Source organism: Mustela lutreola, chromosome 6, assembly GCF_030435805.1.
Source record: "Mustela lutreola isolate mMusLut2 chromosome 6, mMusLut2.pri, whole genome shotgun sequence".
In the NCBI taxonomy this organism is placed as follows: Eukaryota; Metazoa; Chordata; class Mammalia; order Carnivora; family Mustelidae; genus Mustela; species Mustela lutreola.
In genome coordinates, this window is record NC_081295.1 from 120525872 (window position 1) to 120545585 (window position 19714).

Genomic DNA, 19714 nt, shown 5'->3' on the forward strand with positions numbered 1-19714 from the left:
CAATCCTAGGACCCTGAGATCATGACCTGAGCGGAAGTCACCAAGCCACCTGGGAGCCCCTTAAACTATTATTTTAAACTTCAGAATAAATTAAATATCATGACTAGAAAGAACTCAAGTCTCTATAATTTTAGACCCCCCCCCCAAAAAAAAGCCACAGGCTCCCAAGGGCATAGGATTGTTTTAGGGTACTTTGAATTTTTATGTTAAGCCTGAGATCCAGAAGGAAAAGCAGACAAAAGCTTCCTGGGGAGCCCATTATGATTTCTGTTTAAATATACCTCTTAGCTGCTTACTTATGAGCAAAATGACATTGAATATTCAAGCTGTAAACCACCTTGGAAATCAATGCCTTCATTTGACAAAGAGGAAATGAGGACTCGTAAAAGGGGAATAATTTGTCCCATCACTTGGGAAGCACAAGGCAAAGCCTGGACCAGAAGTTAGCCTGTTTAGCTAAATAGTTACTCAGGTATCTGTTATTAACTTCCTAAGTGTCATCTGCTGTACTGGGCTAATATCGCAGATTTCAAGGAGGACTTGATATACGAAGATTGAAAGAACGGAAAATTTTATGTGTTATATGGGAGAGGAAGGGCATATGGTGAAAAAAAAAAAGCTAAATCCCATTTTTCAGTTTTTGAATTTGCTATGATTTTGATTAAGGAACTTACTTTTTCTAAGCCTCCATCTGTCCGTAAATAGACATAGTAGTCTAATGTATAAAGGTTTTTTGTTTGGGTTATAAAAGAGAAAGCTTATAAGCATGTAACTAATGCCTTGCCCAATGTTTTCGTTGTTGTTATTATTCTTCGAAACTCACAAATCCTGAAATTTTACGCACTCATCACGTATTGACCTCTAATGTGAATGAACACAGTAGGGAAAAGGTATCTGATATCTGGGAGGGAAGGAGCCCCCTCCCCTCACCTCACCCCAGTCACCTAAGCTTCATCTCCCTGAGCACCCATTTTCCATTGACCATACCAGGTTCTGGTCTGAAAGAGTTTATTACAAAATGACGAAGGGAGGTCTGAGGAAGATTCACTCGTCATAGAATTTCGGCAGCTCATCACCCAAGATTACTTGATGGTCCACACCAGCAGCTGTAATAGTGACCAGGTAGATGACGCCCCCACTAGAGCCATCCCGGTTCATGGCCAGAGCGATAGCTGCAGAGTTTCAGGGTGGAGAGGAGAAGAGAGAATGACTTAGCTTCAGGATTCTTTACATTCCTCTCCTGCTCATGTGCTTACTACCATTCTCAGACCTCAAAACCCATCTCCTAGGGACACATACCAAGCAGTGTTCTGGTAAATAACTTAGGGAAAAAAAAGCCTTTAAATGTAACATCTCCCATTATCCATGGTCTCAAAACTCCCACCAGGATGGATTTCAAGTTGCAAATAGTTAAACAAGCAGCTCATGAGTTCTTGAATGTTTCATGTTTAACAGCCAGCTCCAGCACACCCCTGATTCTTACAGTAACTGTATACTTTGATTTGGGGTTCTCCAAACACTCTTGGTGTCTGCCCTGGGTTCTGGAGTCCCATCTCGTCTAGCATTGTCCTGTTCCCTTTCCCTCTCAAAGGAGTTCCAGTTTAGACATTAAGTTAAATGGTCGCCCGTGTATTCCTCATTGTGTTCCTCACCCTCTCCTTCCTCTCCAGGTTTTAAAACCCTCCCAGGTACCCTTCCACGCAGTCAGTTACCATTCGTGGTGAAGCTCCTGCACTCCTCAGCCGACATGCCTGGTTTATACGCTGCATCCACATAACCATAGATATAGGTGCTCCCAGAGCCGCCGATGGTGAAGGGCTGCCGAGTCAGCATTCCTCCCAGGGTTCCATACACCTGGCGGGGGCATCCTCAGGTCAGACTATGGAAGCACCAATCCTCTCCTTGCAACTGAGACAGGCAGGGTGTCTCCGTGTTCTGTAGTGAAGCCCCCCATCTCCTACTCCCATTGGCGAGATTATACTGTTTTTAGAGGCGGTGTCCTGGGAACCCACTGCTGGAAGGATGTAAACTCTGTCTCCCCCCATAGGGAAGAGGGGGTACATTGGAAGACATGCACCTGGCCCCCGTCCCGTCGGTCCCAGCCGGCTACTATGAGATGTGCAGACAGGTCCTCCCGATACTTATAACTGATATTCCTCACCACGTTGGCAGCAGCGAGAACAAGAGGAGGTTCTTCCAGTTCCAACCTAAAGGGAGTGTTAGTAAGTGTTAGTAATAGGGGTCAATATAACTTCCTGAAGGGCCACCCTCCTGTGCCATTGCCATCATGCCTGACGTGTGAAACCTGAAACCTGTGGTTGCAATAGTTCAAACTCCAGGGGGACTAGTCTCACAGCACCCACTGGTAAGAAGATTCAACATTTCCCCCCTTTCCTCCATCCCCATCTTTTCCTTACCCATCCCCCAATTATATAACACTTTGCTGCAAGGGCCCTGCCCATGTGGGTAAAAGCAGATAAGATTTACTTCTGCACCAACGACCTTGGTTTCCCACTGGGTAACTTCCTGATATATGGTGGGTCACATCATCATTTTCTTTCTTGTTATTTATAGTGGGACAGAGATTTACAGTGTTCAAGCCCTTTTCACATATATCATTTGATTCTCAAAATAACTGTCAGGTGAGGTAGGGTAGGTGCTGTTAATTATCTCCAGTTTACAGAGGCAGAAACTACATTGGAGCGTCAAGCTCCAGTTCAAAGCTAATAAAAACAGGAGCACAAACAAGAATTTTTCATTTTTCATTGCAGCGCTCCTGGAATGGGACACTGTCTTGGGCTTCAAGGGTGGGGAGAACTCTGGTGAATGTGGACTGAGGACCCCAGAGCTTCATACCCGTGGAGTTCCAGTTGGTAGGCGGCCATGTCAACCATGGCTTGGGCATCAGCAGCTGAGCCAGAGAGTGCACAGAAGATGTGTTGGTGCAGCGGGGACAGCTTGTCAAACACTCGGTTTACCACCGCCTCTCTGTGGGGAATGGGTCAACAGTCACCAACATTAGCAATGCCAGAATTTTGGAGGTTAATCATCCAGTGTTTCTCAAATTTATCTGACAAGAGAACAGCCCTGGAGTCCATGAAATTTAATACTTGGATTAAAACAGGAAGAAAAAAATCATCTCGAATAAATGAAACACGGCAAGTCATCAAAATTAGACTTATTTCCAGCTTAGATTTTATAGTAAAACAAAAAATAGTAAATTAAGAATCATGTTTTTAAGCAATTTTTCTTTGTTGTACCCATCTTGAGGAAGTTATGTGTTCTATGGGACATTAAGTAATATTGACCTAATCCCATATACTCATTTTGCATATGGGGAGACTGGTCAGGATGGAGGAGACAAAATTAGTTCAACATGTGCTGGATGAGAAACCAGAATATCTGCTTGGCAGAAGCACCTTTTCTATCTCTAAATATAGATGGAAGGAGGGCCCCTGAAATCTTTGTGTCTTACCTCTTTCTCATATCCTATTCTTTTATAACTATTTCTGCAGGGACAGGCCACAAGCATTCAGGCCCCAGATTCTCTTTCATGAATTCAGGGACCGAAGCACTTGCCCAGTATCTCATTAGAGGGGCATTTCTGAAGGTTAACTCCATTTCTGCAAAGCTCCACTTTACCAGTCTCTTCATGAATGGGCAAGAAAAATCTGTATTTAGGGCCATTGGCTTCCTTCCAGGAGCATTCACCTTGACTGGTACTTACCCTGCAGACACTCGGGAATCAGAACCCACCACAACACCTCCGTCAAACTCCACTGCCATGATGGTTGTCTGCAGACAAAGAGGATGGAATGTCAGAGCAGGACAAGACTTGATTCCCTCATGCTACAGATGAGGAAACATCCCCAGACAGGTGAGGTGACTAGCTCAAGATCATACAGCAGTTTAGGCCAGAGCCGACTCCCAGTACAGGATATCCCCTCTATCCCTCCACCTTCTCTGTCTCCTCTCCCAGCTGCAGGGGAATGTCACAGCCTGCTCCTGGCACAACAGAGAAAGAATCCTATCCCTGGGCTGCAGCCTTCCTAGGTTGAATCCTTTCCACTATAAAGAGAGAGGTGGGGATGAGGTTCACAGAGGCAGACGTTTGGCTCAAGGGGGTGCTTCCAAGCACTGGCGGAAGAAGCAACCCTATTAGTGAATGACCTCTGCCACATGTGCTCCTAGTGTGTGCAGATGTGTATAGACCCAACACAGAGCAGGTTACTGTGACTTGGGGAAACAACCTCACGTCTTTCTTTGGCCCCTAATTCTCCACCCCACACCCCTTAGCCAGTTTATTAAACAGCAGAAATATCAAGGGGCGCGGTGGTTCGCAGGGCCATGTGAGGAGGGAAACAGCCAGGAACACACGAGATGGTTTAAAATAAAGGCTTCATTTAAGGGTTTATTTATTTTTTCTTTTTTAAAAGTAGGCTCCACACTGGGTGTGGAGCCCAGCGTGGGACTTGAATGCAGGACCCTGAGATCAAGACCTGAGCTGAGATCAAGAGTGGGTTGCTTAACCAAATGAGCCACCCAGGAAGCCCTCATTTAAGGAGTTCTGATCGAGAGTTCAATAGGTACCTCAGCAGCCAGAGGAAGAGATCTGTACCAGGAGAGGATTTGCCTGGGGAGTTTGAGCTCACTTTTTCAGGTCAAGAAAGGAAATCAAGGAAAAGAATTAAGGAATGTGAAAGGGATAAAGCTACACGTTTTCTACTCCTGTTGAGTTGGAAAGAGACTTAAAGGTCCTTGGTTCAAATGCGGAAACTGAATCATGGAGGAGGTGAATGACTTGTCAAGGTTACCCATAATTAATAACAGACTGGGACTAAAACCCGGGTCTAACTCTCCTGTTGTTGTGACTTCTGCTTCCCATTTTCCACTGCTCATCAGATTTTCTACCTTACAAATGGTTTTAATGCATTCTCATCACTCTGTAAGTCCGGACCCCAGGGCCATTGCCCAGAGCGTGCTGTCTGACATACTGATCTACCATGAACTGAGGGCCACTGAAAAAGGGCAGCCCCATTCTAGAGGTTATTCCTCCAAAACAAAGCTGCCCCCAAGCCAAGAGTGGTGGCATAGTTTAGGAACAGAAGCCAGTCGGCCATGGGCTGTGGGCAGCCTGTTGCCCAGCCTGGGCAGGCAGGTGGGAATGAACAAGAAGGACATAGGGAGCTGCACATAGCAGCTCCTGAGCCAAATGGAAGCCTTCTTGGATCAGGCTGGGGAAGGCCACCACCGTCTCACAAGGAACCCCCATTATCAGAGCTGCGGCTATGAGTTACCCAGCGCGGCCAATTTATCAAAGGTCTGTGTGATGAGCTGTCCCTTCTCAATCAGTGCCCATATTCCCTTCGCCCCAGAGCTGTCCTACTTCACCCAGGGCACCATTTCTTCATCAGTCTGCACCTTCTCCAGCCCCCTCCCCTGATTTAAGCAGCCCCTCTCTCCAGTTCGGAGATGAAAGCGAAAGCACTTTAGAGCAGCTTCCCCTTGACGTTTTCAGCTAAGAGCCAATGCACCCCCTTCTCCACTCGCCTCCCGGGCCCAGTCCCTTGGTGGACTCCTATAAGACCCCCTTCGGAATAGAGGTGCCCCGTCTTCATCTCAGGGCATCTCTACAAACACTGGCTGCTACAAACTACCTCCTCACTCTTTTAGTCGCCACAAACACTGCTCGGAGTTTCCAGCGTCCCCCCGTCGCTCCACCGCCTCCACCTCTCTCCTAAACCTCTGGCACAGACTCCTTACCCCAGTGCGGACTTGGCCGCCGCGCAACATCTCGGTGCCGCTTGCAGCCTGGGGCACTGCTCTCCGACGTGGGACGGCAGGCAGCGCACGCCTCCAGCCCCGCGCCTTCCCCACGCCCGCCAGGGGGCGCCCGGGTCCGCTCTGTGAGGCCTCGCGCCCGGCGCTAACCTACTTGGAACAGATCTGCCCGGAGACAGGTGACGAAAGAGGCTGGGGTAAAAACGTCCTGGCAAGTGGAATTCGCCAAATGAAGCAGAGATAGCAAGGAAGGATTAGTGTGCCCGATTGAGAAGGTGGAGCCACAAGTCCGCTCCCTAAAACCTCATATCTGATTTCCACGCCTTCTCCCAAAATAGTCTGGGCGGGCCACCTCCTGCGCGGGGCGGATTTACTGAGCTGCTGCCGCTTTCGTTTTCCCTTTCCGAGAAACCGCCCGCTTCAAGGAGCGCCTCCAGAACCAGCCGGTCCTGGGACTTTCCGGGATCCCCGCCTCCATCCGCCCTGCCCTCCTTTCCCCGCCCCGGGTCTCAGCGCCCTCTCGGGTACAGCACCCGAGTGTGCGGACCCGTGCGGACAGCGGGGAGTCCCAGGCCGGGGGTGCGACCTCCGGCAGCACCCACGCGCCCATGGCCAGCTCGGGGTCCCGCAGCCCCTGCGGCTGCCTCTGCTCGTCCCGAGCTTCCCTGGCGTGGCTGGGGGTAACGCTGCTGCTTCTCGCCGACTGGGTGCTGCTCCGGGCGGCGCTCCCCAGAATAGGCTCGGCGCTGGTCCCCGCCGCGCTGCCCCTGCTCCGGGTCTGGGTGGTGGGCCTGAGCCGCTGGGCTGTGCTGTGGCTGGGGGCCCGTGCTGTTCTCGGGGTAACGGTCCGTTCCGGCAGGAAAAGTGCAGGAGTCCGGGGATGGCTGGCAGCTCTGCAGCCTTTGGCGGCGGCGCTGGGTTTGGCCCTGCCGGGACTTGCCTTGTTCCGAGCGCTGAGCTCATGGAGCGTTCCCAGGGCTTCCGACGGCTCTCGGCTCCTGCACTGGGGAAGTCGCCTGGATGCTTTCGCCCTCACCTACTTGGCAGCAGTACCCGCAGCCGCCATGTGGCATAAGCTCGGCGGACTTTGGGAACCGAAAAGTCACGGGGGTTCAGGAGACGCGGTGCGCCGGCTTCTAGGCTGCCTGGGTTCAGAGATACGACGCCTCCCGCTCCTGCTGGTCCTGTTCGTTCTCTCCAGTCTCGGTAAGAGGGACGCAGGGGCAGAGAGGGACGGACACTAGGGGCCTGGGCAAGAATCACAGTAATAATGGTCAGTGAGATCGGTTAGTGTGGGTTCTGGGATGTGGATCAGGGGGAAGGTGACCGAGCTGTGGTGGTGAGAAGACTCGCTCGGGTGTCAAGGAAAGAGCCCTGGACTCCGATGCTGCTTTAGGCGTTGCTTCATTAGCCACCCTGGGCAAGTCTTTTCTTCTGGGCAGCACACCCTATGACCTCCGGTCTCTCTATGAAACCTCTGAAGGTCCGGTGGGGCTCAGGGTTGTGAGTACCACGGTGCGGTGCAGGGCTGGGTTCTCAGTGTCCTCTTTCTGCCCGGGCCCTCCAGGATACCGGTGATGGTTCAAAGGAGTGGGATGGGGACGGGGCCCCTCTGCTTGGAACTGATCTACTTAGACTTGATAACTGTGACTGTCCTCTCCCTCCTCTTCCTCTCCAGGGGAAATGGCCATTCCGTTCTTCACCGGTCACCTTGCCGACTGGATTCTCCAAGATGGGACAGCCTCTGTTTTCACACGGAACATAACTCTCATGTCCTTTCTCACCATAGCCAGGTCTGGGGGCTGAAGATGGAAGCCTGAGAATGGGGGGCCCTGAAAAAGAGGGATCTGGAAGCTGGGGCTGCTGTCCAAAGGGCCCTTCTTTGGGACTTCTCTCTCTCCCTGGAACAGGGCCTGATCCTTCTCTCTCTCCAGTGCAGTGTTGGAATTCGGGGCTGATGGTGTCTATAACAGCACCATGGGCCGTGTGCACAGCCGCTTGCAAGGAGAGGTATTTCAGGCTGTCCTGCGTCAGGAAACAGAGTTTTTCCAACAGAACCAAACGGGTGTGTCATGAAACTCATTATATATCTGTATACTCTTTATTTTCCCCATATATCCTCTTTTACTTATAACCTTGATCTTTCTCTCTTTCTCTCACGTAGACATTGTCATTTCTTATTCTTGATATACTTTGAGTATTATATTCTTTACCTTCAGAAAAACCTATCTTTTCCATCTAAATTTCCATAAATTTATCTTTATGTGTATACTCAGATAAAAACTATAGAATTTCAAACCTGGAAATTTTGAGATCATGGAGTCCAACTCCCTATTTTGCAGAGAAGGAAGCTGAGGCCTGGACCCTAAATGCTGAAACTGGCATGGGCACATATGGATAGGGGTGAGCTTGGGGATAGAACGCATCTCTTGGTTCCCAGCCGAGTGCTCAGTAGAGTTTTCTGGACTGCTTTCTAGCAGCACTCTTTTTCTCCAGCTATGTTATGTGACCAGCTTAAGCTCATCTCTGTGCTCTGTGTGAAGCACAGTTAAACATGCTCTTTAAGGGATAGAAACTGTCAGAGAAATTGAAATTCACATGGGCATCAATTTCCTTATAGTTACAATGAAAATCTTTGGCCAGTTTTTTCCTAACACTCATTCCCACAGCACCGAGATCCCTTCTCTCTGTCCCTGGAACAGGGCCTGATCCTTCTCCCCTGTCCCCCTTACTTCCTCTTCCTAAGCCTCCTCAGAACACCCTGTTGCTGCCCCCTTTCCCCTGGCTCCTCCCCCTGGCTGGTTGCTAGTCCCTTCCACCACTCTGAGCCTCTCATTCATTCACTCTCTTCTCTCCAATGCCTGGCAGGAGCCATCACTTCTCGGGTGACAGAGGACACCTCCACGCTAAGTGAGTCTCTGAGTGAGAAGCTGAGTCTGCTGTTGTGGTACCTGGTGCGGGGGCTGTGTCTCTTGGGGCTCATGCTCTGGGGGTCACTGTCCCTCACCATGGTCACCCTGGTCACCCTGCCTCTGCTTTTCCTTCTGCCTAAGAAGCTGGGAAAATGGCACCAGGTATGTCCAGGGAGCTGCCTCACCCTACACAGACCTTCATTTCTCGGACTGGGTGGAATTAATCCCTCTTAGATTTCTTTCCTGGCACCCTCGCTGATTCCCTGTTTTCATGGGACCCCCTGTCCCTGTAACCCATGCTCCCAGATGGCTCAGTGCTGAGCTCCATACTGTCTGTGTCTTCTCTTCTAACTTCTGCCCATGATCTGTCTTTGCAAACATGATCACCAGTCTTGAGATTTCGATCCCCTGTGACCCTTCTAAATAATTTCCTCTGCTCTGTACCCCTTTGGTATCTAGGAAGTATAACTGTGCCCCTTTGTCTTTCCTTCATTCATCTGCCCCTTCTCACCTTTAATCTCCAACTAGGTAACTAAGGTACTAACGTCCCTGATGGTTTGCCAACCCTATGCGACATCTCTTGTCCGTGTCTCCACAGGCGCTGGCAGCCCAGGTGCAGAAATCTCTGGCAGAGTCCAGCCAGGTGGCCATAGAAGTGCTGTCAGCCATGCCCACAGTCCGGAGCTTTGCCAATGAGGAGGCTGAGGCCCAGAAGTACAGCCAGAAGCTGCAGGATATGAATACCCTCCATCAGAAGGAGGCTGTGTCCTATGCAGTCAACCTCTGGACCAGTAGTGTGAGCACCTGTATATGAGTACCTAAGATGCCTCGACTCCATTCCCTTTCCCGCACGCTGCCACCATGGGGGCAGTGGTTGGTTCGGTGTTCTCATCCTAGCAATCTGGGGCTCAGTTACCCTGCTCGGTGTTCCTAACTGCCTCCCTCTCTTTAGACCTGCCAGATGGCTTCCTGTCACCATGAAACACAGAATCCTTCCGGCCCCCTTTTAGGGAAGGGGCCATGTATTCCAGTCCCGGGGCCTTCCTTTGCCTCTCAGGCAGAACTCAGACATAAAGTTCTGCAGCTGGCCTGTGTCATGTTGGGACTGTGAGAGCCATGGCAGTAGCAGAAGCCAAGGATGAGGGACATCTGCTCCGTCATTGAAAGAGAACTGGAGCAGCATTCAGGAATTCCTGCCTCGATGCTGCCGTTTACCAGCTCTGTGATCGTGGGCTAGTAACTTACTTTCTCTTGAGACTGTTTGCCCATTTCATTTTTATTTTTCATTTTCTAAAAAAGATTTATTTATTTGAGAGGGAGAGAGCATGGGCAGGGGAGAGAGATAAAGAGAGAGGACTCCCTGTTGAGCAGAGAGCCTGACAATGACTTGGGACTCTGAAATCATGACCTCAGCCGAAACCAAGATGTTCAACCGACTGAGCCACCTAGGCTCCCCTGTTTCCTCATTTAGAAAAGGGGGAATGTTTATAGGGTTCTTGCTATGAATATTAGATGACATTTCATTTAAAGCACTGAGATCCCTAAACTCCCCTATCCCCCTTACTTCCTCTTCCTAAGCCTCCTCAGTAAACAAGTGTTCTGCACACAAGGTGATAGTGGTGATGGGGAGAACAGTGATGACTTCTGTGGTGTAGCCTAGCAGGACTCCATGGAGCCCCCATGGTGCACGCTCCCTGTCTGGCCGTGGAGGCTCCTGCTGTTCTCCGGGGGAAAGGGACTTTATATCTCCAAACTGCTAATGCATCTCATACTTTGCATCACCCTCCTCCCGAGATTTTTCAACCACAATCCCTTTTCCCCATGGTCTCTCCACAGATCTCAGGGATGCTGCTGAAGGTGGGAATCTTATACATCGGTGGGCATCTGGTGACAAGTGGGGCTGTAAGCAGCGGGAACCTTGTCACGTTTATTCTCTACCAGATCCAGTTCACCACCGCTGTTGAGGTGAGCCTTCCGTTTTCACTCCCTAGTGCTTTTCCTTCTTAGGTCCCATCACCGTCTTTGTCACCTTCCTTCTGTTCTTTACCCTTCTCCTATCACATGGCCCTGGCAAGCCGATGTGTTCTCCCCTTCGCAATACTCATACCTCCCCTGCAGGTACTGCTCTCCACCTACCCGAGTGTACAGAAGGCTGTGGGCTCCTCAGACAAAATATTTGAATACCTGGACCGGATTCCTCGCTGTCCTTCCAGTGGTGTGTTGACTTCCTTAAACTTGGAGGGCCTTGTCCAGTTTCAGGATGTCTCCTTCGCCTACCCAAACCGTCCAGATGTCCCAGTGCTGCAGGTATAGCCTACCTATCCTTGTCTGTCACGGGCCTCGCTCATCTCTACCATCCTAAACTCTCCTCCTGTCTTCGGCCCGCTTAGCATGAGGTACAGATAGATCCTTCCTAGCCCCTCAAAGGCAGAGATGAGCCCCGTCTGCTCCATACAGCTGCCCCGAACTCAAGAACTGGTTTGGATTTGTAAGAAGGTTGGGAGAAGAGGCTCTCCGGGAGGAGGGTCTCACATCCTAAGGAATTGCTGAAGCAAAATATCTCTAGTCTTTTCCTCTTCTTTCCATTTGTCATTTAGAATGTGATTTTTTTTTCCTGTTTTCTCATGACATTTGATATCAAGTGTGTGACATAGTGGTGTTTGGTCTCTGCTCTGATTTTTGCCCAATTTTCCGTCTCTATTCCTTGGGGAGCTATCATCCCTGAGGAACAGAAATTTATGCCTGTGGAAGGATAGGAGTTGCTGTATTTCCCCATTACCCCGACCCCCCTTATGATGTACGTAAGACGTCATGCTATGTAATAAGACAATGGCAGTCTCAAGTCTCAAGGTTAGAGGCCTTAGTCTGTCTCTCATTTTTTTGGATTCTCTGACCTTCAGGGGCTGACATTCACCCTACGGCCTGGTGAGGTGACGGCTCTGGTGGGGCCCAATGGGTCCGGGAAGAGCACAGTGGCTGCCTTGCTGCAGAATCTGTACCAGCCCACCGGGGGACGGCTGCTGCTGGATGGGAACCCTCTTCTCCAATACGAACACGGCTACCTGCACACACAAGTGAGCAAGAAGACGGCGGCAGTGGAGGGGATGGGGAGGGGACGTCACTGAACACCCTAACTGAGCGTTCTGAAAGGAGGACCAGGGAGTGACAGATCTTGGGTGGAGATGGGGTGTAGTCAGGAGAGTGCGTGTGTAATTTTGTGATACATGTTCAACAAAGATTTTGAGTCGTGAGTCTCTAGATAACCATACTCCTGTGTTCCTTGTTCTTTGACTCTTCATCATATTTTGTCCTAGGTGGCTGCAGTGGGGCAAGAGCCACAGTTATTTGGGAGGAGTTTTCAAGAAAATATTGCCTATGGCCTGGTCCAGAAGCCAACTATGGAGGAAATCAGAGATGCTGCAATGGTGTCTGGAGCGCACAGTTTCATCTCTGAACTCCCTGAGGGCTATAACACAGGTGCCTTTCAGCCTATATCCTCACCCAGACATCTTTTTTTTTTTTTAAGATTTATTTATTTACTTATTTATTTGACAGAGATCACAAGTAGGCAGAGAGGCAGGCAGAGAGAGAGAGGGCTGAGCAGAGAGCAGAGAGCCTGATCCCAGGACCCTGGAATCATGGCCTGAGCCAAAAGCAGAGGCTTTAACCCACTGAGCCACCCAGGTGCCCATCACCCAGACATCTTTACCGATGTCTTTATTCTGTAGTCCCTTCTTTTATTCCTTTATTAAGTCCATCCTTTATTCTGTAGTCCCTTCCAACCCGCTGACATCAGTTTGAAGTTGTAGGATCTTGTTCCTCTGGCTTCTTCATGCTCATGTTCTCAGAACTCGGTCGCCTTTCCAGAACTTTCCCCATCCAGCTACATCATCCATCAGTCCTTGGTGTGTGTATGTGCACGTCTGAGCCCGCGTGCACACACAGGCAAGCACGGGGAGGCATGTGTGGTTATCCAGCCCTCACCCTGCCTCTTGTCTCTGCAGAGATAGGCGAGGCTGGGAACCAGCTATCAGGGGGTCAGCGACAGGCAGTGGCCTTGGCTCGGGCATTGATCCGGAAACCACGTGTACTCATCCTGGATGATGCTACCAGTGCCCTCGACGCAGACAGCCAGTTACGGGTGAGAGGGACATTTTGTTAGTGACTGTCTTAACTTTCCAGTTAGTCTCCTTTCCTTCACTCATCCTATGTTATTTATACTAACATAGTTATCCAGATCAGTTCCTGCGATTCTCAGTTCCCAGTAGCTGCCCCCCAAGATGCTTAGAACCAATTCAAAGACACTGTCTATAGACCCTGAATTTCTGAAGCCAAACATAAGAATACCATCCTAAAAGTATTATTGTCAGTTGAGCTTTTACTCTTTTACTATGGACATGCGATTAGGGGCCCTGCATGTATTATCTGACTTGTTCATTCATCTTGAATGTCTTTGAGCTGGGCATTGTTAGCTTCATTCTACTCATGATAAAAAGGGGGTGAAGAGACGTTAAATGACCACTCGATGTCACTGAGCTGTGGAGTAGCAGATCCAGAGTCAAGCCCGCCTGACTTGAGTGCTCATGCTTTTTACCACTAAGTTGAATTTCTTCAAAACAGAATATAAAATTCCCAGTTTATAGGTAAAGAGAGAGACTGTTTGATACCCTTTACTCTTTTCTTACGGGTTTCACCTCAGGACTCTTACTTTTATCCTACTGTTGCCATCTCATGTAAATAGTCCTTGACAAACCAAAGGTTGGACAAAGAAGCACTTAGAATGAGAATCCTAGACTCCTTGGCAGACTCCTAGACTTGTTGGCAGAGGTGGCAGTGATCTTGGTGAAAGCTTTCCGGACTCTGGAAACACAGATGTCTCCCTGGGCACTTGACGGAGTCTGTATCTTTTTTCAGGTGGAGCAGCTCCTGTACAAAAGCCCCCAGCGGTGCTCTCGGTCTGTGCTTCTCATCACCCATTGTCTCAGCTTGGTGGAGCAGGCTGACCAAATCCTCTTTCTGGATGGAGGCACCATCTGTGAAGCAGGAACCTACCAGCAGCTCATGGAAAGGAGGGGACACTTCTGGACCATGATGCAGGCTCCTGGTGGGTCAGGAGCTCCAAAATGAAAGGCTCCTCTGACCTGCATGTGCCATCTCCCTCCCTTCTTTTCTCCTCTCTAGTGGAGAATTTGGGAACAAGGGGCTTACCAGAGCTGCACAGTAGGCAGCTGCTTCTAGGAGGCACGACTTCCTAGAAAATAACTCACTAGCTGATGCCTGAATTCTGCCACGAGTGTTGCCCCCTCTCCAAACTCCTCTTGATGATACAGATTTCTTGGAAGAAAACAGGGCTTATAACTCCTTAATGTAACCGGGTTCAGAGCCAGGGTTTTGGTGTGGAACCCTGGAAATGAGAAGAACTTTAAAATATAGAGAGGGGAGAGCAGCTACTTTCCACTAAGACTAAAGTCATATGCTGGCCCATAAACACACTCTGGATTCTTGATATTTATAATAAAATCGGGGTTTTGTACTGTGGTTTCTTGTGTTTTCAGCGCACCAAATGGCTCACCAATGCTTGCAGTGAATTTTCCCGGAGTTTGGTCTCTCCCTCCTTCAGGAGCTTCAATGCTTCATAGTCCCAAGTGGGCCATATTCTCCCTTAAGTTTTCTGTTTCCTGTGATTTCCCCCTCTACTTTCCCATGCCCCCATGTCCGCCACCAAGGACAAGCCAGAGTGGGATACAGCACCCTCCAAGCACTAGCAGCTGCAGTTCGGAGCTCTGGCCTTTCTGAAGGGGAAAATGGAGATCAAGCGTAGCTAGAGGAAGAGGAAGTGCAAGCGCGCCTACCGATAAACTGACTTAACCAACCTAACCCGCCCCTGGTCCATTCCAGAAGGGCTCACCCGGCTCAGAAAAGACACCTGCTGGGGTGATTTCAGCGTAGTGTGGGCGGGGTTGTCTAGTAAATCTCTTCCATTCTGGAAGGGCCTCGGTGTGTGACGTCAGCAGTTGCGGAGCAGTTTAGGCCAACACAGGTTGCAAGGGGAGGCGGGGTTTGGATGAGTTCCTCCGCAGTGCTCAGTCGAGCAAGGAGGTGCTGGCAGAAGGGCGGTTGTTGTGGGTGGCTCTAGGTTAGGGAGACCATTGAACCAGGAAAGGTCCTGAGAGACTACGTCGAAAGATTCAGAGCCTGCGCCCTCTCCTTGGTGCCCCCCCCCCCCCCCCCCCCCCGCGCAGGTATATTCTGTTGCCGGTTGCCCCACAACCTGTCCTCAAGCCTCACTGCCCCCGCATACTTCCCCTTTCCCCTAATTTTATAAAATGATGCTCCTATGAACACCTCCAAGCCCCGGAGGGGAAACAACTCCCAGCTTCTTGCTGATTTGCTGCTTTCTGGCTAAGGTTAAGCCTTTAGAAGATGCAACCCCATACCCACTTCGTAACTGTTTCAGAGGATGCCCAGCGGCATGTTGGTGTCTCTCACTGGAATCTCAGTACCGAGGGGGCTTTCGAAGCCGCTCCCTCTCTTTTTCCTTTTCTTCTGACAGTCTTTCTTCACTCATTGTTTCTCCAACTAACATAACGGCTGAGCAAAGAAGCCTGTCCCCAATAAGATGTTTCTGGTCTCCAGCCGCCCACTGGCCTCTTCTTGGAAAGGGCAGGGGGATGTGGAAAAAAAAATTCTGGTTCCCTCCCCTTAAGGCTGAGGGCTTTCGCTTTCGCTTCCTCCTCCGACGGTTTCTGGGTCCCAGGCGACAATGGCGTTGCTGGAGGTGTGCGGAGCCCCCCGAGGACAGTGGAAGGATTGCGCTGTCCCGACCCTGGGAAGCCAGTTTCGCTCGGACCCTGGACACTACAGCTTCTCTCTGCGGTCTCCGGAGTTCGCCTTCCCCCGGGGAATGCAGGTCAGGGCTGTAAAGAGAATCTGGGGTGAGGGGGAGACGGGGAGGAGGGCACAGAGGAAGGGAGGGTCCCCCTTGAGACTCCCCAGAGGGGGCCATCCTTTAGTGAGGGAGAAGCACGTCCAGGGCCCGTGCCAGGGAGGAGGACACGTGGAACATAGGGGCTGATCGCCTGCCTGAGGATTAGAAAGTACAGATTAGGGCAAAGACTTAGAGGTGTGGTGGAGGGAGACAAGAGAGCTTTCCAGCCAGCTCTCCCTCACACAGGGATCATGAATCGCGAAGCCTTTCTCCCGGGGGCTCTCATGGGCCCTGGAAAACGGGGGAACTTTGCTAGCCTCCTCTCAGACACTCACTGTTGTGCATCTTGGCTCAATCACCTTGTCTAGATCTGGGGCATCGCTTCTGTAAAATGAGGATATTATTAACAAATTGTGTTGTGAGTGTTAAATGACCTATGAGTGGAAAGAAAAAGCGCATTAAAGTCGCCCTTAAAATGTTTACTTATGGTGATCATTTATTTCCTTTCATATCTATTGTGCTGGAAGATGGAAGAGGTTGGTGTCATGTGCTTGTTCTTTTCCTTCTCCCAAGTCAGATCCTGGTAGAGATTGGTTATTAACTGTTTCGGTTATTCATGGTTGGAGAATTTCTGCTCATCTCCTCACTCCCAGACTCTTGTGAAACTTCTTCTGGAGCCTTGTGTTTCACAAGTTTTCAGTGCCCCTTCGTCTACCTTTTCTCTCTAATCAGCCCAGGGAATTCTTCCAGTCCCTTGGTGGGAATGGTGAAAGGAATGTTCGAATTGAGATGAACCATGGCACTACCACTCTGGCCTTCAAGTTCCAGCAAGGAGTGATTGTGGCAGTGGATTCTCGGGCTACGGCTGGGAGTTACATAGGTGAGTGTGTGTGTGCGCCAAGCAGCTGGAATCTGGGGAGCTGGGCCCCTCTCTGGGCAGGAGGCCCACATCTGCATCAAAGCAGAAGCAGATACTAATTTTGGATACACAGGAAGAGCTGTGGGGTCCATCCAACTCTCTCAAAGCTCCATCTTCTTCCAGCCAGCACAAGGGTTAACAAAGTGATTGAGATTAACCCTTACCTGCTTGGGACCATGTCTGGCTGTGCGGCGGACTGTCTGTACTGGGAGCGTCTGCTGGCCAAGGAGTGCAGGTAGGCCAGGTCTCCTCTCCCCTTCCTAAGCCCAGGGGTCAACGGTGGATCCTGGAACCCCCAGATCACTGTTCCTCATCCTTTCCCCTGGGGCTAACGTAGCATCTTGGTGTTAATGTGGCATTTCACAAAACAGCCTTCTGTTGATTCAAAAACCTTCTCCCAAATCTCAGCCTGTGCTCTTGCCAATAAGCCAGATAGATAAATTGTCACTTATTTAGCACTGATGTCATAAACCCTGATGGGATGGTGTCATTTACTAGGATTTCTTTATGTGGTTTAGATACTTTAAATTCCGAATCTCTCCTTGATCCTTAGATCCTACCAAACCATTCTTTTCAAATACTTATACTTATCTCTTTAATTATTTCCTGCACATCAAGCAGGCTGCTCTCCGAGAGCTAGACTTCTCCTGTCCCCTCTGAGTCCACTGCCCCCACCACCCTGTTGTACCCAGGCTGTACTATCTGAGGAATGGGGAGCGTATCTCAGTGTCGGCAGCCTCCAAACTGCTCTCCAACATGGTGTTCCAGTACCGCGGCATGGACCTCTCCATGGGCAGTATGATCTGTGGCTGGGATAAGAAGGTGGGTGCTCTCCATTCTTCCTATTTTCCCATGACAGGTGAGAGACTGATTCCCCATCATACACACCCACTCTCTCCCTTATAAGATGCGTGGCACGTAGAACATTGGGTTATAGAACTGTTCCAGCATACCCGTGGACTATTTCTGGGTCCAGAGGTGGACCATTTTCCCGTAAGCTTGTTCCTTTGGATAAAATAGCTGACTCCAACTTTTTCCCCCTAAAGTTCTATGATTGTTACTAAAATGCTGGTTCAAATGTTCCTGGGTAATGCTTATTCTTTTATCTACTTTTATGGCTCACACTTGAACCTGTATGTTATTAAAAACTCCCTCTCCAACTCCAACGGGAAACTCCTTGCTTCCTGTAGGGTCCTGGACTCTACTATGTAACAGAAGATGGGACTCGGCTCTCAGGAAGTATGTTCTCCACTGGCAGTGGGAACAGCTATGCCTATGGGGTCATGGATAGTGGCTATCGACCTGATCTCAGTCCTGAAGAAGCCTATGAGCTGGGTCGCAAGGCTATTGTTTATGCCACCCACCGAGACAGCTATTCCGGAGGTGTCGTCAACTGTAAGAGACACACCCTACACACCCCTAGATAGGGAAGGGGGATTTGAGATTGGGAGAGTTAGAGGGGATAAAGTGGTAGGGAAGAATCTATCTATCTTTCTTCCTTTCTTTCTTCCTTTCTTTCTTCTTTCTTTCTTTCTTTCTTTCTTTCTTTCAGATTTATTTATTTACTTGAGAAAGAGAGAGCAAGCATGCATGGGAGTGGGAGGAGGGGGCAGAGGGAGAGAAACTTCAAGCAAACTCCCTGCCGAGTGTGGAGCCTCATGTGGGCTCCATCTCTTGATCCTGAGGTCTTGACCTGAGACCAAACCAACAGTCAGACGTTTAACTGACTGAGCTGCCCAGGTGTGGGAAAGAGGTTTTCAGCATCCAAAGAGGGGCATTGAAGTCCCAGTGATCAAGTATGTGTTGAGAATATGTTTGGGAGTATGTTATTGTCACCTTCCACATAACGCCATGAACAGGAACTTGCTGGAGTGAATGGTGACTCCCTGTTCTTTCTCATCTGCCCACAGTGTACCACATGAAGGAGGATGGTTGGGTGAAAGTGGAAAGTAGAGACGTCAGTGACCTGCTGCACCAGTATCAGGAGACCAGTCAGTAATAGCGGAGGCTGAGCACGCCTTTTCTGGCACAGCCTGGCCAACTCAGGAACCTGGGCTAGTTTACACTCCACAGGAGAGGGGAGCCTTAACCTGAGCCCTGAGGGAGAGAACCAGTGGGCATTGTGAATGGGGTGGAGTTTACCCTCTTGTGTGTTGCCTGTTTCAAGGAGCATTCCCCTTACCCCACACTCTGGGTGCCCCACTAAGCTCAATAAAAGAAAATGGTTATTAATGCCTCTGTGTTGCTGTTGAGTGGACTTGGGGCTGGGGCGTTTGTGGGGTGGGGCAGGAAATAGAGAGGCTTTCCCTGAGAGCAGACCTGAGCCCCAACCTAAGAAATGGGGCCTCACCAAATATTTCTGTTGGGTTTTCCTTCCACACTCGTCCCTCCATGTGCTCAGGAAGGCCGGTCAAGGTCTGTAGACACATATTTGCCATTTACTTTAGGTTAAGGTCCTTTTTATAGGAATGCAACCTGAAGACTCCTGTGTGGTTCACTGTTAATGGTTTGCTTGTCTGGAGCAGAGTACTAGAACGACTTGTTTTTGACGTTGTAGAGTCAGATGAAAAAGCAGCCACCTCACGTGTATATGGTGATTGGAAACGTGGTACATTTACCTCAAATAACATTTTGGGGACACTGGATATTGAATGCAGAGATGGACATTAGGGGTTCAATTTCATGATATGTCATGCTCAATTAATTGCAAGATGACAGGACCATGACTAAAGAGGACTCCCTCCTTGGAAAGGGAAATATGAGGAAAAAGTAAGCAGGTTAGGAAAATGAGAAAGACATAACGAGTTTTTCTGAATCATGCAAGGAACATGGACAATGTCCCCTCTTAAGGAGAGTCAGTTAAAGAAAAAACTTGAAAGCAATTAGCAGCTGAACAGGGAGCTTTTGTTTCCATTAAGGACAGAGTCTCCTGATCTCCAAATCTCAGAATGGCAAGCTTGGAGAAATTTTAATAATCGTCTACTTGGAATACACCTCCCCCTTTAAACTAGAAGTGCCTCATTGGTAAACATACCAGTAACCTTTCAAACAGGTGGTTTGGAATCCAAGTGATCCTTCTTCCTTTGGGGGTATTTTGAATTGGGGAGGTAGTTTCAACCTGAAGAGTTACTTCTGGAATAAACAAACCAGCATGTTCCATAGGTGGGTTCTGGG

General features: G+C 49.6%; 3 protein-coding genes across 3 annotated transcripts; 2 read left to right on the forward strand and 1 right to left on the reverse strand.

Moving 5' to 3' along the window:
- Positions 1–991: 991 nt before the first annotated feature.
- On the reverse strand, positions 992–5938 carry PSMB9 (proteasome 20S subunit beta 9). The gene is made up of 6 exons (XM_059178720.1): positions 5764–5938; positions 3728–3795; positions 2857–2988; positions 2078–2207; positions 1713–1854; positions 992–1172 (listed from the first exon to the last, which is right to left on the reverse strand). The coding sequence occupies exons 1-6, from the start codon at positions 5791–5793 to the stop codon at positions 1045–1047; spliced, it is 630 nt and encodes a 209-aa protein (XP_059034703.1). The 5' UTR covers positions 5794–5938; the 3' UTR covers positions 992–1044.
- A 260-nt stretch (positions 5939–6198) lies between these two features.
- TAP1 (transporter 1, ATP binding cassette subfamily B member) lies at positions 6199–14231 on the forward strand. Its single transcript, XM_059178713.1, has 11 exons — positions 6199–6987; positions 7460–7574; positions 7716–7846; positions 8650–8855; positions 9292–9489; positions 10530–10658; positions 10812–11000; positions 11594–11767; positions 12008–12170; positions 12698–12834; positions 13608–14231. The coding sequence occupies exons 1-11, from the start codon at positions 6390–6392 to the stop codon at positions 13818–13820; spliced, it is 2253 nt and encodes a 750-aa protein (XP_059034696.1). The 5' UTR covers positions 6199–6389; the 3' UTR covers positions 13821–14231.
- Positions 14232–15408: 1177 nt separating this feature from the next.
- Positions 15409–18772, forward strand: PSMB8 (proteasome 20S subunit beta 8). Its single transcript, XM_059178717.1, has 6 exons — positions 15409–15603; positions 16354–16501; positions 16664–16775; positions 17233–17362; positions 17731–17935; positions 18451–18772. The coding sequence occupies exons 1-6, from the start codon at positions 15457–15459 to the stop codon at positions 18537–18539; spliced, it is 831 nt and encodes a 276-aa protein (XP_059034700.1). The 5' UTR covers positions 15409–15456; the 3' UTR covers positions 18540–18772.
- Positions 18773–19714: the final 942 nt, after the last annotated feature.